General features: G+C 52.9%; 1 protein-coding gene and 1 long non-coding RNA gene across 2 annotated transcripts; both read right to left on the reverse strand.

Moving 5' to 3' along the window:
- Nucleotides 1-316: 316 nt before the first annotated feature.
- On the reverse strand, nucleotides 317-2,730 carry LOC144285329 (uncharacterized). The gene is made up of 4 exons (XR_013353633.1): nucleotides 2,584-2,730; nucleotides 2,357-2,497; nucleotides 2,042-2,258; nucleotides 317-1,168 (listed from the first exon to the last, which is right to left on the reverse strand). It is a non-coding gene; the product is annotated as an uncharacterized LOC144285329 (long non-coding RNA).
- A 12,453-nt stretch (nucleotides 2,731-15,183) lies between these two features.
- CDK5RAP3 (CDK5 regulatory subunit associated protein 3) lies at nucleotides 15,184-24,800 on the reverse strand. Its single transcript, XM_077852952.1, has 14 exons — nucleotides 24,681-24,800; nucleotides 24,407-24,452; nucleotides 21,310-21,441; nucleotides 20,938-21,038; nucleotides 20,549-20,597; nucleotides 19,716-19,894; nucleotides 19,383-19,519; nucleotides 19,016-19,160; nucleotides 18,531-18,641; nucleotides 17,917-17,992; nucleotides 17,036-17,124; nucleotides 16,197-16,402; nucleotides 15,648-15,819; nucleotides 15,184-15,541 (listed from the first exon to the last, which is right to left on the reverse strand). The coding sequence occupies exons 1-14, from the start codon at nucleotides 24,684-24,686 to the stop codon at nucleotides 15,476-15,478; spliced, it is 1,515 nt and encodes a 504-aa protein (XP_077709078.1). The 5' UTR covers nucleotides 24,687-24,800; the 3' UTR covers nucleotides 15,184-15,475.
- Between the last annotated feature and the right edge of the window lie 1,595 nt (nucleotides 24,801-26,395).

The raw sequence follows: 26,395 nt of genomic DNA on the forward strand, positions 1-26,395 counted from the left end.
CCAGGATCCTGGGAGGGATTGAGCCCCATATTGGGCTCCATTCTCCATGGGGAACCTGCTTCTCCCTCTCCCCCCTGCTTATTCTCTTTCTCTTTCTCTCAAATTAAAAAAAAATGTATATTTTTGGGATCCCTGGGTGGCACAGCAGTTTAGCACCTGCTTTTGGCCCAGGGTGTGATCCTGGAGACCCGGGATCAAGTCCCACATCGGGCTCCCGATGCATGGAGTCTGCTTCTCCCTCTGCCTGTGTCTCTGCCTCTCTCTCTCTCTCTCTGTGTGTGTGTGTATGACTACCATAAATAAATAAATAAAATCCTTTAAAAGTGTATATTTTTAATAAAACAAACAAATAAATAGATAAATATAAGGCAACTGTGAGCCACCTGGGTGGCTCAGTCGGTTGAGCTGCTGACTCTTGATTTTGGCTCGGGTCAGGATCTCAGGGCTGTGGGATCAAGCCCCATGTTGAGCCTCTGGGGGCCCAGCGTGGAGTCTCTCCCTCTTCCTCTGCCTCTGCAAGCACATTCTCTCTCTTAAACAAACAAACTTAAATATAAGGTAACTGAGGCCCACTGAGGCCCCTTTAAACTGAGGCCCCTTTAAACTGAGGTTTAAAAGGATGGCTGAGGGTCACATAGCTAACCAGGACCAGAATCCTTCTGACCCTCCAACCTCTAGACACCACACTATGAATCCTCCTCAGCCTGCCCCAGGCAGCTGGGGGAGAAGGGAAACCAGAAATCATCACTGGGAGAGAGCCAAGGCCATGGCTCTGGGGATGGACTGGCAGTGGGTAATGTCCAAATAAAGCATCAAAGGGTCTTGCACCCAACCTTTGCTGGGCACCCACTTGGTGCTTATCCTTACTCTTCATGGAAGAAGAAGAAAAAACAAATCATAAAACTTCAAACTCAAACTCAAAGAGCCCTGTTTTCAACCAACCTCATTCACATGGTCAGGAGAGTGATGGTTCCTCAGTCTTAGCCCTATAGCTAGGATCTCATGAGCCCCCTCTCCTGCCCTCCCCTAGTCTGTCTCCCAGACCTGGTGGAAGCCCTGGGGCAAATGCACTCTCCCTTGTGGAGGGAGGCAGGAAGGAGGTGGGGAAGAAGAGCCCTTTCCGATGGAGTCCAAGAACAATGATTTCAGCAGTTGTTAAATTTTCTTCCTGGATAAGAAGCAAGAAGAGCCAAGTAAATGAGCTTGATCTTCTAGGACCCTGGATCCTGGCTCTGGCTCTGCCACTAATTGGGTAGGCCTCTTCCCCTCCCCAGGCATCAGTTTCTCCATCTGGACAATGAAAGGTTAGAATTGATGCTTTCCAGCATCTCTTCCTTTTAAAAGTCCACGGATCACCAAGACAGAACGTGTAGGTGACCATCCAATAACGTTTTCCCCTCACTCCTGCATCCCACTCTTTTTCCTCCTTCAAACAGACCCTTCCCTTGCTCTTCTGAAGATGCTCCCCACTCTATAGACCACACCCCACAACCCCCTCCCCCGATTTCTCTGCACATGGAGAGGAGATGCGAAGTCTCCCGGGACTGCCTTGAGGCTGCCCCTGGCCAGGCAGTGGTCCCCTCCTTCCTAGTGATTCTTTGTGTCTGTGTTTCTTCCCAAGGAGCTGGGGTCACAGTGCCAAGGAGAAGGAATGAAAGGTGGTGGTGGGGGTCATCTTTTTTCCCCTCGCCTCTGCCCATCTCTCCCTGCTCCAGTCTGGTTTGTCAGTAAAGGGGAGGGAGGATGGAGGGAGGTGGTCCCCGAGCCTGTCCCACAGCTCCTCACTCTACTGTCTGCCCCTCCACAGAAGCAAAATGGGTCATGCTCAACAAGGGCCGTTATTGCCAACCTGGCCCTGCTGCTGCCTGAGAGAGCCCAGCCCTCCCCCGCCAGATCTCATTAAGGGGTCGCCACTTATGCTTCCCAGCCGCCCCCCATCCATCTTTGGCCACGGATGACAGACTGGGCCCGGGGGCTGATGTCCGGCAGGTGACAGGGTTAATGGCAGAAGAGGGCAGAGGGCAGAGGCCAGCCAACTCACAGTGGCAGGAGGGCAGCCTGGGGAGGCCCCGGGTCCATTCCAGCTGGGCAGCGCCTCAAATTATAGCACCTGGGGGAGGGATGAGTCCTGGACCCATCCATCCCCAGGGAAGTAAGGTGGGCAATATCAGTCATCTTGGGAGCAGATGGTAGGATGTTAGCCTGGGAAGAAGAGGAGAGAAGAAGCTCCGGGGGGTGGGGAGGGGGTGGCGCACAGGCTGAAAAGAGAAGAGAAAAAAAATCCCTAGAGTATAAAGTATAAAGTATATAGTATATAAAAAGCCACTATGTATGTGGGCTCAGGGAAAACAATTACCTCTGGGATCCCCGGATGCTCTTTGGCAAGAAACACATATCTTGCTGATGTGTAGGAAGCCAGGTGAGTGTTTCGCAGTGTGTGCCCGTCAGTCACTCCTTTTGTTTTCCCTTCCAGCTGCCTGTTAACTGTGGCCTGGCACTGTGGTTAGGAGTAAGGGTCTAGAGTCAAACAGTGTGGGTCCAGATCCTGTTCAGATCCTCCCTGTGTGAGCCCAGGGAACTTACTTAACCTCTCTGAGCCTGATTTTCTCCCTCTGTGTAATAGAACTCCAGAAGCACTGGCTCCCAGGAGGCTGCAATTACACGATGCGTGGACACAGGTCTGCTGTGTGCATGCAGTAAAAGCTAGGAGCTCCTGGGAGGAGCAGGGGCTAGGTGCTCCTGGGAGGAGCAGCATTGTTGCACTATTGCATCACCTTTGCTGCTTCCCATCTAGCCCCAGGCTTTTCCCAGGCTTTCTGCCTCAGGACCTCCCCTCGTTTGACCTCCTACATGCTTATGATCACCTCCAGCCTGCTCTGCTCACTCCCAGGAAGCTGCTGAATGCTGCTTTGGGGGCAGCTGCCCCTCTCACTGCTCCAGAGAGAAGGCCCCACAGTGGCAAGGGTTAGTCCCTCTGGGCCTTTGAAGCCTGGAAAGGGGAGGGGCTGCCCTGTGCTCCTGACCTGGGGGACCAGGCTCAGCCCCCCACCTCCCACCGTGGGAGGAGAGCCAGGAACAATGGCAGTGGAGGGCTGGCTCTACCGCTGGCCAGCTGGCAGTCAGGCGAGGGGGTGGGGTGGAGGTGGGAGCATGTCTTCTCTGAAGCCAGCAGGAAGTCCTTGTGAGAGCAGATAGTGGCTGGGGTCTGTCCATGGGGGCCCCAGATATTGAGGGTATCCTATGGAGAGGAAGAGAGAGAACCTTACGAAGTCATCCAGAGGCCTCCCAGAGGGGTTGCAGGGAGTCACCTCTTTGGTCCCAAGGACCCCCTCTCAAAGTGCACCCTGATCTCAGGATAGGTAAAGGAGGCAACTAGCACTACCCTGCCCTCCCTCCCTGCCTGGTTGGAGTGGTTCCCCCGGGTGCTGATCACCTCCATTAGGTCCTCAATCTTGCGAGGATAATGCATGGCCCAGGCTGGGCTAAGGGAGGAGGCCCCACCGGCAGGGAGCCGGGAGGCAGGACACAGGGGCCTGAGCAGAATACCAAGCAGCCGGCCTGGGCCTGAGGCTGCCCCTTGTGCCCAGCAAACCTGGGCCAGGCCAGAAAAGACATGGGGGGGCCTGTCCCCACCATCCACAACTCCTGCCCACCTCTGTGCCCTCTTGCCAACTCTACCACTCCCTACTATGGCTGAGCTTGTCTTTAGAAGGTCTCCCCTCCCCAAGGGCATCAGCCCAGTGTGGTGCCAGGGTCCTGGGTAGCAGGAAAAAGCAGTATCTGATCTACCCAACTGGACCAAAGAGCCTCTGAGGATGACCCAGCAAGACCAAAAACAAAAAAACAAAAAAACAAAAAAACAAACCTTTGGTGGGAGTGGAAAGACCCAGAACATAAGAATGTTCTCCCTTTCATTGTCTGTCCACAAATGTCAAATGAAATCAACTATAATGCATTCTTCCAAAGTGAGTATTGCTATGATGTGGCCATGTTCATCGCTAAATCCAGTCCCCTTGGGGAGGTTGCTGTCTTTGGCAGCTCTGATCTCAGTTCACCCCAGCCCAACCTCTTCTTTTGCCTTCTGCTGGGAAAGCCTTTTATGCACCATGTGTGTGAGCGCCCTGGGTGGTTGACAGAGCCCCTGCACTCCTGTGGGCACATCTGACTGCCCCCACCCTGCCAGGTAGGAGGACAGGTGTTACTGCCCCTGGAAGGCAGTGTAGCCTAACAGCTGTGGGCTTGGACCCTGGAGTCAGACAACATCCCTGCCTACCAGCTGTGTGACCTTGGGCAAGCTTCTAAATTTCTGGCCTGAGATTCCTTATCTATTAAGTGGAAATTAAACTAGTAGTATCATATACATTGCTTAGGAGACTTTGTTAAATGAGAAAAGCATTTAGCACAATGCCTGGCACATCATAAATACTTAAAAATGGCAGAGGGGAAAAGAATTTTTAAAAATTTCTATTTCGGGGATCCCTGGGTGGCACAGCAGTTTGGCGCCTGCCTTTGGCCCAGGGCGTGATCCTGGAGACCCGAGATCGAATCCCACGTCGGGCTCCCGGTACATGGAGCCTGCTTCTCCCTCTGCCTGTGTCTCTGCCTCTCTCTCTCTGTGTGTGTGACTATCATTAAAAAAATAAATTAATTAATTAAAAAAAATTTCTATTTCGTAGGAGGAAAAAATGAGCTCCTGGAAGGTAAGAGGTTGGGCTGGGTTATGGAATTAGAGGCATGATCTAGCTCTTTCTCCACCAACACACCTGACGGGCAACCCCCTGCCCCACCTTCACTGGTTCTTTCTCACTCTCCTGCCTCATCTGTTAGCCTTGCTCCCCAGAGCTGGGGTAGCTGCCGGGGCTCCAGTCTCTGAGTTCCCCCCGAATGTGAAAGGCTGGTTCTCTCTTCCTGTCAGGACCGGGCAGAGATGTTTTCAGTAATGGGAACAGCAATCAGAATTCAAAGTTCATAACTCACCAGTGATCAGATAGATGTAGGGGAGGTGCTGGGACAGTAATATTAATAACTGTACCATTAAAAACTAGTAAGTGGGGACACCTGGGTGGCTCAGCGGTTGAGTGTCTGCCTTTGGTCCAGGGCGTGACCCTGGAGCCTCGGGATCAAGTCCCGCATCGGGCTCCCTGCACGGAGCCTGCTTCTCCCTCTGCCTGTGTCTCTGCCCCTCTCTCTGTGTCTCTCATGAATAAATAGATAATATCTTTAAACAAAACTAGTAAGTGATGTCTTCATAAAGCATGTGTTGTTTGGGGTGCTTGGGTTTGTTTATTTATTTTTCCCTTCAGGAGCACATAGGGCCACAGAGGGAGAACATTAAATTATCTCTTGAAATGATTCCAGTAATAAGTTGGGCAGGTTAGGAGAGCTGTTGGCAGCTCCTGCCAGACCTCCCTCGACCTTTCTGAACTCCTATCTTTCACTTGGCCCTGTTTTAGAAGAGGGCAATTACTCCCTTCTGGGTTAGCTGTGTCCCTTGTTTAGAGCTGCTGTCTATATGGACAAAATGTGTGGTTTTTCATCAGCCAACCAAGTAAGAGTGATCATATATTATTCCTTGCCAGAAATCAGAATGTGTTGCATGACATGGAAGAGAGGGGGCTTGTAGGAACAAAGCCTTTGAATATTTGAAATATGCCCTGTTGTGGAAACCAGGCCCACAGAGCCCCAACCACCATGACATCGATAATAATCACAACTGTTTATGTCATGTGGACAACAAGCCAGGTTCCCTTCTGAGCACTTCACGTGTTAACATACGAGATCTTCATAAGAACCTTTGCAGTGGATACTATCATCGTTCCCATTGTAGGTGGGAGGAAAGGGAGGTGTCATAGCCGGTAGGTGGTGAAGCTGGGATTGAGTCCCAGCCATTCTGACTTTCCAGTCTGGGTTCCCACCAGCTACCCTGCCTTGAATATTCTTCACTGGGGGTGGTGCCTTCCTTGTCTTTAACTCTGAGATAGGGATGCCCTGGCCTGAGCTAAGGAGCTGATTCCTGATGCCTGCGAATTCCCTCCTGCTAAAATGGTCACAGCTATGCTATCCTGAGTACTTTCCAGGAGCCAGGCGCTATGCGAAGAAACACGTTGCGTGCATGATCTCACTTGCTATGTTCCCCACCCGTGAGTTGGGTGCTATTACCATTCCCACTCTGCAGATGAGCATAGCAAGGCCCGGAGGTGTCTAGAAGCCGACCACAGCAAGCAAGTTACTGGAGTCTCAAAACCAGGGCTGACTGCCTGCCCTGCTGCCCTACAACAGCTTCGCCCACTTCCCACGCCAGGATTTTTTGTGGTTCTAATACTCTGGGATCAGGTTTGAGTGAGCCCCACTGCCAATTTAACCCATTTCTAAGACGCCCCAATTTCCAAGGGGGTCCGAGGCCAGGCGACCCAGCGGGGAGACTCGCACAGACAGGAAGGCACAGGGAGTCTTTCAATTTTACATTAAAAGAGAAAGTCCCCTCCCCCTCCCCCCTCCCCCTGCTGCAGCAACCTTCCAATCGCATCAGAGACCCGAGAAGGGGCTTGACCTCTGTCCCTGGGGGAGGTCAGCCGGGGTGACCCTGCCTGTGTGCAGGATCCCGTGAGAGAGGCCCAGCTGCAGGCCCCGGAGGGCTGGAAGCGCACCCGGAAGCGGGCCGGGGTCACGGAGGGCGGCCGGGCGGAGGGAGGGGCTTCCCTGGTCTTTTGTGAGCTGATGGGCAGAGGGAGATTAGTTCCACAGGCAGCCCCTGTGTCTCCAGAGAAAGGGGCTATTGTGGAGCGACTCAAAATACGGGGCACAGCCCACCCCACCTCCCCTTTTATCGCCATGGTGATGGGAGGGGGCGGTTGAGGGAGCAAAGGAGGGAGGGAAAATGCAGGGCAGGTGAAGGGTGGGGGGAGTGGGCAGGAGGGGGTGGCAGTGGAAGCCAGCCAGAGCAAGAGGGGGAGAGGAGAGCTCTGCGCCTTTCTCACCCAGAGGGGCTCTCGGCTTCCCTCTCTCCTCCTCTCTGCGTCCTGCCCGAGGGCTCCCAGAGCGAAGAAGGGCTGGCCCACTCCCCTGCAGCTGGCCCTGTGACCTCGGAGGGTGAGGGGTCTGACCATCTGGGAATAAACTGCAAGATGGCCACATGGAAGGCAGCTGGGGAACAGCTGCTAGGCCTTGTCCTGCTTCTGGATATACCAAGTGCCCCAAACCATTGAATCTCAGAATCACGGACCCAGTCTCCCAACCTCGGCAGCGGCCCCCCCAGATACTGATCCAGTGTCAGCCCGAGGTCCTCAGTGATGGTGACTTTCTCACCTGGGCCCTCTGGGGACCTCTAGTTGTCAGAAAGGGCTTCCTTATACTAGGTAGAAACCTGTCTTCCTCTTACGTCCACACACAGGCCTATTAGTTCTGCTCTCTGGGGCTGTACCACGAAATAAGGCAGGCTTTTAATAAATAGTGGGGTGGCGGGTGGAGATAACAATCTGACACTTCTTGACTTGAGATATTTGGAGAAAGCTGTCAAGAAGGTAATTCTGTTGGAAAGAACAGTCCATAGTTCAAAAGCTACTCAAAGCTAAGTGGAAGAACTGGATGGGAAGCAATTCTGGCCATTGCACGCTGTCTGGGAGACAGGACATCTCAAGATGCCAAGGTCCTGGGCGCCACCTTGATGCCAACAGAGGAGGTCACAGACAAGGCCTTCGGCGTGTTTCAGCAAACTACCCAGCCCAGCAGACAGAGGCCAGAGTCAGAATTTGCCAAGGGAATGTGCCTGGTCCTGGTGTGTATGGCTCTGCCGCAAGCTAGAAAAACCCCCACCATCAAACAGGATCCTCTTGAGGGGAAGGGTCCAGTCATGTGTTCTTATCAAATATATAGAGAGGAAGAGGCCGCCTCGTTTTGGGGCTAGCCCCCATAGTCTGGGGAGACTCAAGGGTTCAGGGCTGACTGGGCTCCTCCAATTAGCAAGGTTACAAGTTCCAGCCTACATTCTGGGAAGGCCACCAGGAAGGCCTCAGGGCTGCTTCTGGCCTTCCAGCATAGCTCTTCTTACCAAGGTGGGTCAGCCCCAAGGTTTCATAGGACAGGAAAGGTAAGAGACGGGTGGGAGGCAAACTCTACCACGGAGGAAGGAGGTAGAATTTAGGGCTCCCTTGCTACCCTGTTGTTCCTCCCACCACCACCCCGCCTGGGGAGGCCCAGGGGGCAGGCTGCTAGGGCAGGCACTTCGAACAGGTGCGGTTTAAGCACACCAGGCCCCAGAGATAAGCGGAGGCTTGCGGTCATGCTAATGAAGGCCACATCCTACGCTCAAGAGCAGTTGTTTCAAAATGCTGGGGCCCTGGCGAGTGTTGAAGAGGGCCTTGCTTCTTGTGTGGGAGAGAAAAGGGAGATTAGTCCAAGGCTCCCTGTTTGAACGGTGCCAAAGCCTCAGCTGTCAGGGAAGGCAGGCATACCTGCTGTTGTCTCTTCCCATTCAGCACCAGGGCTCCTGCCCAAATGCTCATGTCCAGATTGTATTTATGACTGTTTTAAGAAGGAGTGACAGAGCCTTTTAATATCCCTGACAGCCCGGGATGTTTTAATAGATGGTGGAGCTGGGCTGCAGGAGGTAAGGAAAAGGAGCCGAGTCGCTGAGCGAGCTGTCAGGCCTGGTTTCTATGACAGACCCGCTGATCCACTCTCCGACAAAATAAAATACGGGGCCGCGTCTCTCCTCGGCCCCGTCAAGTTGACAGACAGTCTGTCACCATTGTATGTCATCTTTCACCTTCTAATCACTTGGGCTTAGGGGACCTGCATTTAACGGGGAGTCCCTACAGGATTTCCAACCCACCCTGCCTCTGGAGCATCAAGGCCTCTGCTTCAACTGCCCCAGAGTTCCAGCTGGGGTTCTCCAATATTTTTCAATTTTGAGCACTACTTCCCTATCTTCAGAGTTCCGCTTCACTTGTTGCTGGTTGTTAGAGGTGATTATAGGTCTTACAGAAGACTCAATCACCTGTAAAAACAGATGGGATAGGTGGTAGGGATGATTGCACAACAATGTGGAAGTATTTAGTGCCGATGAATTGTATGCTCAGAAAGGGTTAAAGTGGTCAACTGTGTGTTATGAGCTGGGTCACATTATCTTTTTTTTTTTTAATAATTTATTTATTCATGACAGAGAGAGAGAGAGAGAGAGGCAGAGACACAGGCAGAGGGAGCAGCAGGCCCAACGCAGAGAGCCCGATGTGGGACTCGATCCCGGGACTCCAGGATCACTCCCTGGGCCACAGGCAGGAGCTAAACCCCTGAGCCACCCAGGGATCCCCACATTATCTTAACCACACACAGAGTAAGAAACAGATACTTTGGGGGCACCTAGGTGGTTCAGTGGTTGAGTGTCTGCCTTTGGTTCAGGGTGTGATTCCAGGATCCTGGGGTCAAGTCCTGCATCAAGCTCCCTGCCAGGGAGCCTGCTTCTCCCTCTGCCTGTGTGTCTGCCTCTCTGTGTGTCTCTCATGAATAAATAAATAATATCTTAAAAAAAAAAAAACAGATACTGTCGATCTCTGATGCCTTCTAATGTGGGTGTCCCACAGTGTATGCCTATAACCTGTATAACCTGTTGTCCGACTATTCCCAAGTTTCTATTCCCATGAAAATGCTCTGCCCCCACCTCCTGCTTCTTTACCTCTTCCCCCATTCTCTAGGGCTAATCAGCCTCAAGGTCAGTTTTGGAGTTGAACATCTGGAGGTTCCTTTTACATGCTTTTCTGGGACTAGGTTTGTGGCTAAAGCCTCTTTGGTCCTAACAGTATATCCTGACAGGTGAGGCCTAAGGGATTCTCTCGCCGCCCCCCCCTTTTTTTTTTGGTGGTGGCGGGGAAAGGACAGCAAATCTCAGTGTCACCACCTGTTCTTTCTGGAGTGGCTGAAAAAAAACTCCAGAGGGACCACAAAGTCCTCCTTCCTCACATATCATCTGCTCCCCCTCATCAGGGCTTCGTCCTTCCGGCCCCACCGACAAATGCCCACTGTGCCGAATGTTAAGGGGCAGCATTCCTGCTCCACTGTCCCAGTCCCGAGGGCTGCAGCTACAGAGCAGAGCCTCCCTCCAGCCTTGCCAGTCCCCGGCTCTGCGTTCGAGTCCTCTGCCAGGAGAGAGTTAAGGGCTTGGGTTTAATTTGCCCGTTAATCACAGTTAAAAGAAGTAATGAGCGTCTCCCCAAAGCCTGGGTGTTTCTCTGCAGATTAAGCAGCAATTTGCATAGCCCCTTTATTCATTCCCACCTTCCCCTGTGGGGCGGCTTGTCCTTTCAGACACAGCCAAGCGCAGCCCGCGGCGGGAGCGCTGTGACAAATGGCTTTGCTGCACGTGGTTTGGGCGAGAGGGAGGGAGGGGCAGGCTGGGAGGAGAGGGCAGCTCCCGACAGTAATGGATAGCTGGGCCGTTAAATAGTGCAGAACTTTTTATTAGACACACAGGAGAAGTTTAAATATTCAAACCGGTTTTCTTTGAAGCCTGGGGAATGAGGGGAGGGTGGCAGGCAGGATAAGTAAGAGTTTACTCAGGGCCAATTTACCCAGGGAGGCCGGGCTCATCAGCGCAGAGGAAGGGCACCTGGAGGACAGGCGTGGGTCTGCGGTCAGCTGGCACCCGGCCTCCGTGGCCCCAGAGCAGCCCTGACCCCCCCGATGGGCTGCGGGATCCTCCAGGCGGGACGGCAACCTGGGGCCTGATCCCACAGCACGCAGAGCAGTCTGCTCGGAGCCCAGCATCGGAGCGGCACTCCATCGTGGGGACTGACCTCAGCTTCAGAGCAGAAGCAACGGTGTCTCCCAAAGGATAGGACAACAGCCCTACTCCTCTGCTCTCCAGGAGAGTCCTCCACTAAACAGGGAGAGAGGACGGAGGGAGCCCGGGACACGTACAGGGCAGGTGCTCCCACTGGAAAGCATGTAGAAAGGATTTCAGGTTGACCACCGGTCCATCGTAAAAGCCTAGTTAAACCCAATTTCCTTCCCAACTTCCCGTGTTTGCGGGATTCTTCAATTTTGCTAACTCATGGGCCCCACGACAGTAATATTTTAGAGGTCAAAGTCACTTTAGAGATCATTAAGACAACTGAAGTTTGGAGAAGTTAATTTTGAGATTCCAAAGGGCACACAAAAGTGAGTGAGAGCCGGTTCCTATCCTCAGGCAGCTCAGGGTGGAGCACAGGTGCCAGGATTGCACTGTGACGCCGTGACAGACAGGTGAAGGGCATCTCCACATGGCTTCGGGATGCTGCTGAGGAAGAGGGGCTCATCCTGTCGAGGCCTGGAAATGTCCACAGAGATGTATTTGGGCCTTGTCTGAGGTGGGGCAGGAAGGCTAGGAGGGGGCCAGGAAGTTGGTTGGGGCTTGAGGACACATGTGGGTTTGGTGTCATGGGTGGATGCTGAGGCTGGAAAGGAGATAGAGATCCAATTACCAAGGCTGGCCTGCTACTCTAGGAGCTTAGGGAGCTAAGGGGGCGTCAGAGTGTCTAAGCAGGGGAATGATGAGGGTGAGAAAGCTGGGCCGGGAGCCTGCTGCTTGACCTATAGGAAATATCAGATAGGGATGAAGAGTGGAATGGAGAAAGCAATGGGTTTGGTTCAGGATATTTAGGGATACCTGGGACACACAGAGCCGATACCCAAACACAAGTTTCTGACTTTAAGTCCAGGTTCTTTCGGGTCCATCCCCTCTCACAACAGCTTACTATGGAGTCTTACTGGGCCAGTGGCCATCTAGGCACTGTACACTCTTGCCATGGCTCCCTACTCTGAGGCCAGTAGTATCATTTTATACGGGAAGGAAAGAAGGCCCAGAGAGGTCCAGAGACTTGCCCAAGATCACATGGTGGCAAGAAGAGAGCCAGGATTTGACCCAGGCGGTCCAGATCTAGAGAATGTGCTAATCATCATGATGCTTTGCCTGTTTCCTTCCTAACCTACTACAATTATCAGGTTTCGTATGTGCATGTACAGGAATGTGGAGAGAATGGGTGGCAATTAAATGAAATAAAAATTAGTGACAAGACAAGCAGATGCAGATGAGGAGTCAGGGAAGAGCCACAGGACCTGTGTTTCTAGGGGGGAGACTGAAGCAACATCTGGGAATTAAGGAGAGAGACAGAAAGGGGAGCAGGGAGGTACATGTGAGGGAACAAGCAGGACTGCAGCCCCCCCCTCCCCGCCATGGTGGGGGTGCTTTGCTTTGGTCCTTGGCTCTAGGCCATTCTCTCAGTGAGATTTCCCTTCTGCACGACAGAGAGAATCCCTGCCCACACTGGCCATGGGGAGCTAGTTTTAGATGGGTAGGACCCGATCTCCTCGGCAAGCCCTTAGTGGGCAGCCAGAAGCCAGATGAACAGCTGTCAGCACTCCGCTTAGCTCCTGGTCGTGGCCGCCATCACAAGCTGCGGTGCAAAGGAATCCTACTTCTGTGGACTCTGACAGAGCAGCACTTGGAGAAGACGTGGGAAGAAAGGCTTCACGTGAGCAGAGAGACGGTAATGGGGCTTGGGCAGCTGGATTTAGCAGGGAGAGAGGATCTAGGAAAACTGACTCTGCCCCATTGTCTGAAGGAAGGTGACAAGTGAGCTGAGTGGTGAGAGACTGAAATCTTCCCTGGAAAAAGGTGGCATAAAAGTGAACATGAGGGCAGGTGGCTCAGCGGTTTAGCACCACCTTCGGCCCAGGGCGTGATCCTAGGGACCCGGGATTGGGTCCCATGTCAGGCTCCCTGCCTGGAGTCTGCTTCTCCCTCTGCCTGTGTCTCTGCCTCTGTGTGTGTGTGTGTGTGTATCTTTCATGAATAAATAAATAAAATCTTAAAAAAAAAAAAGTGAACGTGAAAGTAGGATGTGCACTTGGCAATACGATTCACACCAAACTAAGGATAAATCTTGGCCCGCCTCCTCCTCCTCTCCCAGAATATTTTCTCGAAGCCCCAGAAATCTGACTGCTCAGAACTTGGTCTTCAAGCTCCACAAAGAACCTCCCACCATTCCCTTCCTGGAAGGCAAGTTAGACCGGGATGAAGAGTCCCTAACCACTGTTTCACAAACCAAAACTAAGAGCTCACATTTGTCCAGGAGTGCTTTCTCTGTGCCAGACAGCATTCTGAGAACTCTGTGTGTGTTAACTCGTTTAATCCTCACAATGAATTGTCAGGCAATTCAGAGAAAAGCAAGTGGGGACCCAACTGCAATCAGAGCAATGCTAAGGGGAATCTGGGAGCAGATCTGCAAGACACAGTGCTGTTCTCCCATGGGGTAAAGGAGCCGGGTGGGATCTCCAATGTCTCAGTGTGGCCGGGAAAGTGGGTTCCAGGAAGTGAAGCCCAGGCCAAAAGGCTAGGAGCTAAAGGTTCTGGACAAGACTAATGTTATAGGCTTAGAGACTTTTAAGAGACAATTGACATTGGGGTGCCTGGGTGGCTCAGTCGGTTGGGCACGTACCTTCAGCTCATGTCATGATCTTGGGGTCCTGGGATCGAGCCCCGTGTCGGGGCTCCCTGTTTGCTTCTCCCCCGACCCCGCCCTGCTCATGCATTCTCTTTTTCAGATGAATAAATATAATCTTTAAAAAACAAAACAAAACAAACCCAATTGACATCAGAGTAGAGTAGGCCTTCATTTTACCAGCTAAGCAGTGGACGAGGTCTGATCCCTGTGAGAGAGAACAGTCCCCTAACCACACCACTTAACAAGGTGCCCCAAATCTGCTGAGAGAACCTTATCTAAACCCACTTCCCCTCCTGTGAAGATGGCCACACCTCAGCCTGTATGACTCCCTGCCATCAACCCCAGGCAGAGCAGAGCAGGCAGGCAGGCAAGGTGCTCCTCCGACAGGGCAGGAGCAGGAAATTTTAAGGCCTGAAACTGGTCCACCGTGGTCACATGGTTCACAGGGCTTCTCCCTGCAGCTAGGTGCCTGGAAGCGACAGCATCCATCCATGTAGCAGCTGGTGATTGGACGAGAGACACTGACCAGGCGAGGGTAGCAATGCCTTGGTGAGCGGATGGCTGCCGCAAGAGGCAGGCCAGAAGGCCGGTGGAGCCAGCAGCCGAACAGGTGGGGCAGGAGGTAGCAGCCACCCTCTTAGAGGGAAAGGGCCTAAGAGATTCAGCTCCCTAGGCCGTACATGTCCACAACGACGGAGGGCAGGGTACAGCCCACCCGGTCCCTGTTACATCCTTCGATTCTAAGGACATTCTCAACATTCCGCACGGGTTGTTTTTCCTTTTCCAATTCCTAGAGTAATTTCAGCCCCCGATACCTCCAAAAGGAGGTGAACAGGCAAAGATTGGGGGGAAGCGATGGGCTGACATTAATTGATAGGAGCGGCTCTGAGCAGTTCATGCTGCCTTATCTCTCTCTCCTTTGGATAGCGTGTGTCCGCCGGAGTCCGCGGGGTCGGTGATTAATAGGGGCCATCACTCACTGTCCAGGACGGCTGAAAGGCAGCAGGGAGGGGGCGGCCCTCCCCAGAACTGAGATAACAAGCAGCAGGAATAATGAGTGGTGTCACTCCACTTTTCATTTTGATGGAAAGTCATTACGGGAGTCAACGCCAGCGACAAAGAGCCATGAATCAACTGCTCTGCTATGAAATTAAAATCGAATTGCCGGCCACCCCCAACCCCTACCCTTCCTGGGAAATGGGGATGGGTAGGTGGCTGGGGAGAGGGGTGCTATCCTGGGGTGGCCTCTACCCAATCACGGTGCTGGCAGTTATGGGGAGGAAGTGAACAGGCAGCTAGCTAGCAAAGGTGACAACTCCTGTCTCCACCTTGTTTATCAGACCCTTCCTCCCAAACCACATCTTCCCTCTGCCTGGAGGTAAACTGTGATTAAAAGGAAAATACAGCTTTGCTTGGCTCCAACAAGGCTGCCACTTGACTACTACCCTTGGGCTTCTGGCCTGAGCAGGGCAGTCTAGCCTGGCCACGGACAGAAAAAGGGGCCCAGCCAATGGAGATCCCCAAGAGCCCCCTGTGGAACCACTTGTAGATACTAATCTGGGGCCCTGCCTGTCACAAGCAAAGGGGGGGAAGCCCCTCCCCCCCTTGGGGCTCTGTAGGAACAGCCGGTGGCCTTGGGAGCCCACTGGATCAAGAGCCCAGGCAAACAGGTGCAAAGCTTTGATTCAAGGGCCAGAGAAGCACAAACTGTCAGTAGTGAAGCAAGAGCCTCTTCCTTTTTTATTAAGTCCAACTAGATGATGAGAAGCCCCAGAAACTGTGGTCTCAGACTGAGGGTCACAGGGCCAATCAAGATAGCTTCTTGCCAGAGAGTATACCAAGTGTCAAAGGTCACCATCGAGGAGATGGCTCCTTCACGTGGCTTTCCATCCTCCAATCCCCTGGTCTCTGGCTAGGAAGAGCCCTGCCACTTCAGCCCAGGCTGTCTTCCCCTCCTGCCAGAAGGCTGGGAAGACGGGCAGGTGGACCTGTGGAGGCTGTCACAGAGAAGTTCCCATCAGGTTCACGGGGCGCCCACCGTACCTCTTGGAAATGTCAGCTTCGATCTGAAAGACAGTGATACCAAGTGAGTAGAAGCAGAGAGGCAAAGGTGCCTCGTTCTGTATAATCTGGGGGTCTTCCCCCTGGGCAGGTTTGCCTTTCCTGTCTTACCAGCTTCTGAAGCTCCTTGGTCTTCTCTAGCAGTAGATCTAGCTTGGGCTCCAGGGCTGCCTGCTCCTGAAGCGCTTCCTGCTGCTTCTGCACCATCAGCTCTTTCTTCAAAGCCAGCAGCTGGGACTGCTTCAGCTTTTGCTGGAGAAACCCCGTCACTCGATCCACATACCTGTGCGGGGCACTCGGGTTAAGCGTCTGAGGCAGCTGAGTAGCCTGAGTATCCCCATTCATCTGCTGGGAAAGGCAAAGGCAACCAAATCCCTGCCCAGCAACTTGGCCTCCACCCGCTTCATTCCCTCCCTGCAAGGTTTATGGCTCCCACTTCTCCTGTCCTACTTGGGAAGCAGAGCCTGCCTGCATATGTCAAACCACCCCATCCTGCCCCAAGAGAACCCTGGATCCCAGCTGTGACAGAGCTGCCATGGGAGGCAGAGAAGAGCTCTGAGGAGTCATGGAGAAGGGGAACGCAAAGAGTCAGGACTGCTCAAGATGGCGGCACCCCACATCACGCTCCGGAAGAGCCCAGTGTCAACAGGAAAGCCAGACCTTGGGGAGGCCAGGATCATAAACAGGTGTTGCATTCGAAGACTGGTGAGCCGGCCAATCAGGTCCTGCAGTGTCGACACCATGGTAACCATCTTCTCCTTAGTCTGGCCCTGCAGGATGGCTGGAGCTAGTTGGAACTGGCTCACAGACAAAATGTCTGCCTCCTCACTCATCTCCACGGCTCTCTGGGACAAGAAGATCTCGAGCTGAGGGCAGAAGAGGATCTGGTTGACACCAAGAAGAGAATTCAGAGGCTAAGCCCTCAGACTGCTCAGAATGCAAGAATGAGATGTGAGGGCTAGACTCCTGGTGAGGAGGGATTATTTCTTCTGAACACTTTAATTGCTAGAAACTTACCAACTATGACGTGAGAGCCTGAAGCAGCCTCCACCGCTAATCTCCCGCCCCTCCTGCTATCTCACTCCCCACCACCCCCAGCCCTGGACACCTCTCCTTCTTCCCAACATGTGGCTCAGATAACTATAAACACAGAGATTTGATGGGTTCTCTCTGTCCCAGTGAAGGTATTTTCTCTCTGTGAGAGGAATGAGATTCAGGGAACAGGAATCCATATTTGAGAAGCCTGGACTAAGAGAGGGCTGGGAAGAATCTGGGAACCAGCCACATATCTTATCACTCTTATTCTAACCAGAGAAACTCCATCCTTTTGTCCTCCTTTGCCCTGGAGTCTAAGAGGAGCCTCTCTTAGCAAAAAGAAAAGGGAACAGGTGAGGACTATGAACGCAGATGAGGCCCTCACCAGCCAGCAGGTCACTGGGAGGGGAACAGATGGAGATGAACACAAGTGGGAAGGGTCCATCCACAGAGGATGAAGGTACCTCCATGAGCTCATCGATGAACTGATTCCGGGTCTCGGGGTATTCGAGAAGTGTCAGGGCGTCTGGGCCCCTAGCAACACCTTCTGGAGCTGCCAGGAAGAGAGTCAGACAAATGATAAAGTCACTGGAGACCAGAGAAAAAGACCCTCAACTTTGAGAAGTTCTGGTGGGCTAATATGGACAAAAACTCATTGCAGAAGCTACTTGATGTCTCACCCCAGGGTGGGGGGAAGGGTTACCTTTTCCCATTGTCTTAACTTGAATCAGACACTACTTCCAACTGCCAGTCTGGGAGGAGGACCACAGAGCTGGCTTTAGGGCCTGGAAAGGGCCCCTCAGCATTGTCTGCCACGAAGTTTCATCCTGCACCGCCCTCTAGTGGCTCAGATGGCCACTACATCCTCTCAGCTATTGGGCAGGAGGGTCAAGGTCAGACCTCCAAGCCCACCGCCCTTCTGGAACCTCCCATCAGAAAGGTGACCCACATTCGCTTTCCAAAAGTTAAGAGCTTCTAGACTTGATTTTGAGAACTTGGGGTACCTTGTGGCTCAGTGGCTGGGTGTTGGCCTTTGGCTCAGACTGTGATCCCAATGTCCTGGGATCGAGTCCCGCATCAGGCTCCCCATGGGGGAGCCTGCTTCTCCTTCTGACTACTGTCTCTTTCTCTCTCTCTCTCTGTCTCTCATGAATAAATAAATAAAATCTTTAAAAGACTTTTTTTAGAACTTCCGTTACTCTACTCTTACATCATCATCATGATTTTGAGAAAACAGTTAGATGTGTGAGCAGCCCAATCTTGGCAGTGCATTTTTTTGTTTCCAGAGACACAGGGACCTTTGAGCATCCACTCCTGCCAAAGCTACAGGGAGGAGGGCACTTACCCTGGGTTCCGGCTTCCAGCACTGTGATCTGCAAAGCGGCGTCGTCTCCCCAGTCAATCCCATCACCTCCAGCTTCCTGGGTGGAAAGCAAAGAACCTCAGCAAGGTTGCAAGAATCTTCCCCAGCAAAGGGAGCCAGAATAAACCAAACCCTTGATAAGCTCAATATGCCTGCACATTTCAACTGTATGAAGGACTTGCAGCCACATATGTTGCTACCCTCATCCCTGCTTAGAGTTACCACCTGCCAAGACCCTCACATACCAGGAGAAAAGGGGTCAAATGCTCCCCCCTTGGACTATACCTCGCCTGAGGTCTATGGGCAACATCTTTTTGTTTTTTAAGATTTTTTTTTTTTAACTTGAGAGGCGGGGGAGGGGCAGGGGGGGCGGGGGCAGAGGGAGAAGCAGGCTTCCTTCACGGAACCCGACGTGGGACTTCTTGATCCCGGGTCTCCAGGATCACACCCTGGGCTGAAGGCGGCACTAAACCGCTAAGCCACCAGGGCTGCCCACTTCAGGTAACATCTTTAAAGACAGACAACACTTCTCTCGACACCAAAGCAGAGATCACACAGCAAGTCCTCAGAGAGATGGGCTAAGAGGGCTTCCTAACCTTTGAGTCTGATTCCAGGGAGATGCCCCAGTCAATTCCAGCAGCCTGAGCAGAGATGCCAGAATCGGTCCCTTCGGCAGCCACTTCTACTCCAAAGTCGCCCCAGTCAATCTAGCAGGGGAAAAAAGTGTTAGCTTAGAGAAAGTGGGTGAAAAGAAAGGGGTGTGCCTCCCCAGAGGTCTCAGCTGCCCCTCTAGGGGGCGCCAGCACACTGTTGAAGGGCAATGGCTTGGGGGCTCCCTGAAGGACAGCACATCTTCAGAGAGTTCACAGGACAGGATTCCTAGTTCAAGGTCAACCAGCTTGCTGAGCCTCTACAACACTCATCTCTGCTCTGGCCTCAAGAAGCCTGGAAAAATAAGGGAGGGCCTTCCAGCTAGGGTCTCTCGCACCCAAATCCTACTTTCTTCCTTCTGGGACTCTGCACTCACGTAGAGGTGGAGCTGTGGGGCATGAGGACATGGCTCTCGCCAGGTTTGTCTTACCACATCTTCTTCCACCTGCTCAGGCAGCTCCTCGAGGTGGGGCCGCTCCACCACAGAGGGCTCTGTCCCCATTCTCCATTCGTACACTGTGGAGTTCCCCCGCCTCTGCACGAACCGCAGCATTGGCAGCACCTGCTCTGTAGGACTGAAACAGAGCACCGCCTGACGCTCCTGCTGCGCACATGTGAAGCCCACGCGGGGCTCCGGCCTGCGCCCCCAGGCCAGATGGGGGAGCTCCCACAGGCTCACGTGTTTAAACCAAAACTCAAACGTGAGGTGGGAAAAGCACAAGTAGAGGAGACAGAACAGCCGAGGAAAATAGGTCACTTGTGCCCCCCCGCGCTGGAGAGAAACTAAGGTCCTTTACCTTTCACACACAAACCCCACACAGGCCTGGTACAGATCGATGGCTTCACCCAGGGCCTGAGCCCCTGCCCCAATCTCAGCCAGCTGACTCGGCAGGTCTTTCACCAGGGCCAGCAGTTCTCTTCGGACGTTGTCTCCCTAGAGAGGATGGGAGAAGAGGGCTAAGACAGGAGCAGTGGGAAGCACAGTGCAGCAAGCTAAAAAGAACACCCAAAGATTGCAGATGGGTGAGACACTGGCTCAGAAGGGCACAACTGGCCGAGAAGGGAGCCTCTCCCAAAAGCGAAGGGGCTGGGTTCAGGCCAACAGAGGCGCCAGGTGCCCTCCAGCTCACCGTGATGCCATACTGCTTGCACGAGTGGTAGAACTGCTCCCGCATCTCGGCAGCCCCCGCCTGGCCCTCCTCCTCCTTGCGACTATATTCTTGCTGCAGCTGCTGGCACTTGGCGATCTGCTTCTTCAGTGAGGGGATCTCATAGTTGACATTCCGAACCAGGAGGCTGGAGAGTTCCACTGAAAGGGGCCCAGGAAATTTACCCCAGATGCCCACACCCCGAGGCAAACATGCCCCTGGGACACGTGCAAATACACCCCGTGGCAGCAGAGAGCGTGGCTTGGCCTCCCAGCTCCCCCCTCCCAGCCGTGGAACCTCACACAGTCATTCAAACTCGCTAATCCAATCCTGTTCTGTAACATAGGGACAATCATATTTACCATGAGGATTAAGAGAGAGAATCCACATAAAACATGAGTATAATTCCTTGCATTTAGTAGGTGCTTGGTAAGTATGAGCTATTATTATTAAGACTTTGAGGAAATATACCCCAAAGTACCATAAGCCCTGTAATTATGCTCTCAGGCACCCAATGTGGCCCCTCTTCTTCCCAGTGGAGACTAGGGGTGCAGAGGAGGTGGGTCAGTCACCAAGAGGTCAGTAATGAGGACCTACACATACCTGCCAGGCCCGGCCTGGCCAATACCTACTACCTGCCTGGTCTTCCTCCTCCTCCCAATACTCTTTGGGGAACTTCTTTGCCCACCTGGTAAACATCTATACCCCAGCTTCTTCCCCCAAAAGGACTGTGCCTCCTAGAAGCCTAGAGTCTCAGAACTCTTGGGAGTGGGCCGCCCCATGGACACCAGGCTTCCCAGGCTAGGCCACTTTACCTAGGTAGGTGTTGTCCTTCTCATACAGGGCTACAATCTCCTGCCAGTCCTGGGTGAGGATAGAAATAGGAAGTGAGCTGGAATGGCGCTCAGCAGCCACATACCAGCTCAAGCCCCAGGGGGGACACTCCCCTAGCCCTCATATCACATCAGACACAGACCTCTTCATAACACTGGCTGGACACCCCCACACACTTCCTTTTAAGAATGTGGCATCAACAAGCGCTCCCCAAAGCAGTAGGACTGAAAATGTAAACCCAGGCATAGGATCTACTTTGGAATAAACTTTGGGGGCAAAGAGAAAGCTCAGGAAACAGTCTACATAGGCATCTCCACTGGACCCTTAGCGAGACCAGAGACTCTGACCCTGCAGCTTTGCCCACACTTGCCTTCATTCGCTGTGAAGAGTACCGGCCAAAAATATTTTTTGTGGAGGCTTCAGTGCCTTTGAGAAGGTCCACAATCCTTAGGCAGTGGAAGTAGTGAATGTCTAAAAAGCAAGGAAAAACAAAGACTTTGGGAATTATAGTATCTTCCCCACCTACTCTGGGCACATGGCTAACTGATGAATATGCTGAGAACTTTAGCATGTATAGCTCTCCCCCTCAGCATTCTGTGTTGGAAGAAACTGGCATCTGTACCCCAAAAATAAATCTCTCTCTAGGGGTCAGCCCTACAGTTAAACAACAAGGGGGCAGCTCAGCTGATATCCAGTGCTCCAGGAAAGAGGGGCTCTGGTAATGTAGCCCAGAAGCACTCACAGGATCCAGAGAGCAGCTGGGCGATCTCCTCGCTCTCTGGCATGTCCTGGATGGCAGCATTGATCTTCTCTCGGATGGTCAACACCAGACTCTGCCATTTCAGACTGCAGTGCCTTCTGTCCACCAGCCAGTCTGTGTGAGAAGCACCCACATCACAGCATTCCCACTGACACAGCCAGAAGCCCACCACTAATTCAGGTGAAATATGCTAAGACACTGGCTAAAAGTTATATGTATATTGGTTAAGGTGCAAGCATCATGGGAATAAAGAGAGGCTCTGGAACGCCTGGGTGGCTCAGTGGTTGAGAGTCTGCCTTCAGCTCAGGATGTGATCCCGAGGTCCTGGGATTGAGTCCAGCATCAGGCTCCCGGCAGGGAGCCTACTTCTCCCTCTACCTGTGTCTCTGCCTCTTTCTTGGTCTCACGAATGAATAAATAAAATTTAAAAAAAAAGAGAGAGGCTCAAAGGCACCCTTGGGGTTAAACAGACCCCACCACAGCGTGACCCCAGGATCATGACCCGAGCCGAAGACAGATATGAGCCACCCAGGCGCCCCATTGTATGACTTTTATAGAGCAACTGCCTCCACACAGGGATAAAGAAAAACTTTAAATTGGTCCTGACATCAAAGTGCCACTTTTGACCACTCTAAATTCTCCATAATATTTTTGCTTCCATGGGTAATTATATCTTTCTTACTGACAGAGGATGCTTTCAACTTCCACTTCCTCAGGGCTGGGATTAACCATGACAATGGAAAATACAAGATGATTATGCCAAGTACCGGATGAATGAACAACTGTAAAGCCCCTAATACCTGCAGCGCCCTAAGGACTAGGTAACACTGGTACTCTCAACAGTGAAGAACTGCCTGGCACCACAAGAACACCAACGTGACTGACCTCCTGGACTCTGGGCCCAGATCTGTTTTTAGGAGAGGGTGTGGGTGGATGAGAGCCATGCATGTTTCCTCAGTAGGAGACAGCTAAGAGCTAGGTTTTGTGGTCAGATGGTCCTGGTTTCTAATTATTACCCCCACCCCCTTTTTTTAAGATTGATTTATTTGAGAGAGAGAAAGAGAGAGCATGTGAGCATGGGGGGGGGAGGTAGAAGGAGAGAGAACCTTAGGCAGACTCCCCACTGAGCACAGAGCCCAACATGGGGCTTAATCCCACCACCCAGAGACCATGACCTGAGCCGAAATCAAGACCCTTAACTGACTGAGCCACCGAGGCGCCCCTAATTATCAACTTTAAGTCTCTCAACCATTCTGTGCGTCAAGTTTCCCCACATATAAAATGGAGATAAGATATTGAACACAAGAGAGAATGGAGTACTGTGCCTGGCGTATGATAAGGACTCAATAAATCCAAGTAAAATATGCTCATTTTTGCAATGTCAAGTGCCTAAAACAGCACCTGGTAGAGCAAAGACTCAACGAATGGTTGTTGTTTTCCTGGTCCTTTTCACAGCCAATGACAAGTTCATGCACCAAGAGTGCACAAATGCTGAAGAACTGGGACAAATCTGAATTTTTCTCCGTTATGGGGACACTGGGTGGCTCAGTGGTTGAGCTTCTGCCTTTGGCTCAGGGCCTGATCCTGGGGTCCTGGGATTGCCTGCATCGGGCTTCCCACAAGGAGACTGCCTCTCTCTCTCTTGAATACATAAATAAATAAAAATATATTTAAAAAAAGAAGCTCCAGGGCAGCCTGGGTGGCTCAGCGGTTTAGTGCCTGCCTTTGGCTCAGGGCATGATCCTGGAATCCTGGGATTGAGTCCGAAGTCGGGCTTGCTGCATGGAGCTTACTTCTCCCTCTGCCTGTGTCTCTGCCTCTCTCTCTCTCTCTCTGTGTGTGTCTCTCATGAATAAATAAATCTTTTTAAAAATTAAAAAAAAAAGCTCTATTACGTGGCCACTGCATAGAACTCACTAAATAGTCCACAGTAGTGAACTGAGACCCCTGCCCTTGTTAACATACCTGCCAACTGATCAAACACTGTGCTCTCACACTAGTTTTCAGCTATATCCCCTCTGCTGTATTCCTCTGAAACCTTCAAAAAGAAAAACTCTGTAGATACAATAAAACTAGAAGGGGATGAGGTGGTCAGATGTCATTTTTTTTTTAAGGATTTTATTTATTCATGAGAGACAGAGAGGCAGAGAGACACAGGCAGAGGGAGAAGTAGGCTCCATGCAGGGATCCCGATGTGGGACTCGATCCCCGGACTCCAGGATCAGGCCCTGGGCTGAAGGCGGCGCTAAACCGCGGAGCCACCCAGGCTGTCCTAGTCAGATGTCACCTTAATGACAAAACTGACATCAAATCCATTAATGCAATTAGCATTTTACAATCCAGGAGTAGTGCACTTGCCTAGAAGGGTCATATATGAGGAGGTCCTTCCCTGGCTCTGAACTGAGGAGGTATTTAGATCAGATATAGACAGCAGGAAGGTGGCCTGGCCACTAAAAGGTCTTTGTTCCCAATTGGGTCTATGTCCCTCTTCCTCCTAAAATCAGGGGAAGATGGAAGCTTTTCTCTTTAAAAAAAAAGGGGGGGGGCGGTGTGCCTGGGTGGCTCAGTGGTTGAGCATCTGTCTTCAGCTCAGGACATGATCCTGGGGTCCTGGGATCGAGTCCCACATCCGGCTCCCTACCGGGAGCCTGCTTCTCCCTCTGCCTGTGTCTCCACGGCTCTCTGTGTCTCTCATGAATAAATAATTTATTTTAAAAGGAGGGAAGTTTTTTCTATACAAAAAGCATAGACATTGGAGTCCGACAGACTCGAACTCTAACTTCCTATCTGCCGCTTAGTAGCTGACCGTCTTTACAGTAAGCCACTAATCTGGGCCTGATGATTGACCGCACGTGTCATGATGCTATACGGTGGAAGCCGAAGGTTCAAGTACAGACTATGTACGGTTCCTTCCCGCTCCTCCGAGCGCGGCAGGCAGACGCGGCTGGGAGCAGATCACCGCGAGTGGTCAGCGCCTCAGCAGGGGCCTTGGGGCATCGGGGCTCCCAGCTGTTGGCGACAGGCAGCAAAGGGCAGGGCCTCCCCCTGGCAGCCGGTTGCGCGGGGCGTCCCCTCCTACCGAGCAGCTTGCTGGTCTGGATGTCGATGGGCACGTGCTGATGGTCCTGGAGGGAAACACGCCGGGGAACGGGGCGTGAGCGCGCCGAGGGGGCGTGCCCCCTGCGCGCTCGGTTCAGGGGCCCAACCGCCGCCCTGCGGGGCCAGAATGACGGGCCCGGGGTGGGGGGCGCGCCCGGGAGAGAGGCCGGCGACGCGGGCCAGGAACTGACGGGCCGAATTCAGCCCGGGTCCCCGGAGCAGCCCCCCACAGCCCCCAGCTCCAGGCCCCACACCTGCATCTTCCTCCACTTCCGCTTCCGGCTGGCGACCCACGCCAGCCCCACCTACAACCAATCGCGCGCGGGGCTAGCGGAGCCTCTGTCTAGGCCCGAACGCGCCTCCTCCGGCCACGTAGCCACCTTCCTCCGAGCCAATCGGGACGCGCGCTCCTCCCCTGGCCACAAGCCCCACCCACCTCGGGGCTCCGAATGGCTGAGCCCGGAGAGGCGGGAGGACGGGAGTCAGCCAATGGGAGACGCGAGGCGGGCTCAGGGCTGGAGAGGGGCGGGGCGCCGAGAAAAGGCTGCAGGGGCGGCGAGCTCGCGGCAGGGGGCGCCCGAGAGCTGACACCCGCCGCTTGCGGCTAGGTGGCCACCGAGCCTCCGGTGCTAGGATTACCTGGCTCGCCGAGAGGGTCCTAGCGCTGACCCTGGACACCCGGAGGCCGTTAGAAATGCCTCCTTCCCGCCTTGCCTGGCTTTACGTCCGTCGTCGTTTGTGGGTGGCACTTGTCACATTTTGCCTTCCCGCTGAGTTTCTCTGATGGACATGTGTTGAGTACCTGCTACCTGTTGGGTAGATTAGGGCGGGGAAGGGGAGGCATCCCCAAGATAACACCTACATCGAGTCTTCAAAAGAAGAGCTGGGGCAGCCCTGGTGGCTCAGCAGTTTAGCGCCGCCTTCGGCCCAGGGCCTGATCCTGGAGTCCCAGGATCGAGTCCCACGTCGAGTCCCACGTCGGGCTCCCTGCATGGAGCCTGCTTCTCCCTCTGCCTGTGTCTCTGCCTCTCTCTCTCTCTATCTCTCATGAATAAATAAATAAAATCTTTTAAAAAATAAATGAATTAATAAAATAAAAGAGCTGCAGGAGCACCCTGGTGGCTCTGTGGCTGAGCATCTGCCTTTGGCTCAGGGAGTGAACCTGGGGTCCTGGGCTCCTTCCTGCATCAGGCTCCCTGCAGGGAGCCTGCTTCTCCCTCTGCCTCTCTCTCTCTGTCTCTCATGAATAAATAATAAATAAAACCTTTAAATGAACGAATAAATAAATAAATAAATAATTTTTTATGATGGAAGAATTTCAAGAGGGCACCCCGACCGACGGGTCTCACGCTGATGATGCTGGTGGTGGCAGTGGCAGTGAAGGCAGGCCAGCATTTGTGCAGTAAAAAGTTTGGGGCAAGGAGTGGCCAGCCAGGAGACTGTAAAGGTGGAAAGGTCCTATCATAGGGAGGAGCCTCATGAAGGAACTTGGACTTCACCCCTGCAGACAGGGAGGAACCACTAGAGGAGGGTTTGAAGGGTTTGAAGCGGGGAAGGACCTGTGACCGCAGAGGATAGATTCGCGAGAGATAAGACTGGAGACAGGTAGACTGTCAGGAGGTTATTATTGCAGAGATTAGGGCCTGATGGAGGACAAGACAGGAGGAGGAGGGGAAGGGCTGGATTTGAGAGATGTTTTGGAGGGAATGGGACAGAACTTGGCCATCAAATGGCCATGTGGGTGGGGGAGATAGACAGCAAGAATGACACCTAGGTGGTTGGATGAGGAGTGCCATCATCTGAGACGGGGAATGCAGGATGCTGAACTGGTACTGGGGAGGGTGGGGATCTTGGGGATCTTGAACTTACCCAGTGAATGATGCTGGGAGGCCCCCATGTCAAAAGTGTGCAGGAGGCACTTGGGTCTACAGCTCTGGAGTTCAGGGGAGCCCTGGGACTGGGGATATAG

The sequence above is a fragment of the Canis aureus genome, chromosome 16 (genome assembly GCF_053574225.1).
Source record: "Canis aureus isolate CA01 chromosome 16, VMU_Caureus_v.1.0, whole genome shotgun sequence".
In the NCBI taxonomy this organism is placed as follows: Eukaryota; Metazoa; Chordata; class Mammalia; order Carnivora; family Canidae; genus Canis; species Canis aureus.

Excerpts from the sequence above, each read along its gene's own strand:
- CDK5RAP3 (XM_077852952.1), bottom strand. Across the intron at positions 19,895-20,548 it reads GAAGGACAACACCTACCTAG|TGGAACTCTCCAGCCTCCTG; the intron begins GTAAAGTGGCCT and ends GGCCCCTTTCAG. Across the intron at positions 19,161-19,382 it reads GTGGGGTTTGTGTGTGAAAG|TCCTACAGAGCAGGTGCTGC; the intron begins GTAAAGGACCTT and ends GCTCTGTTTCAG.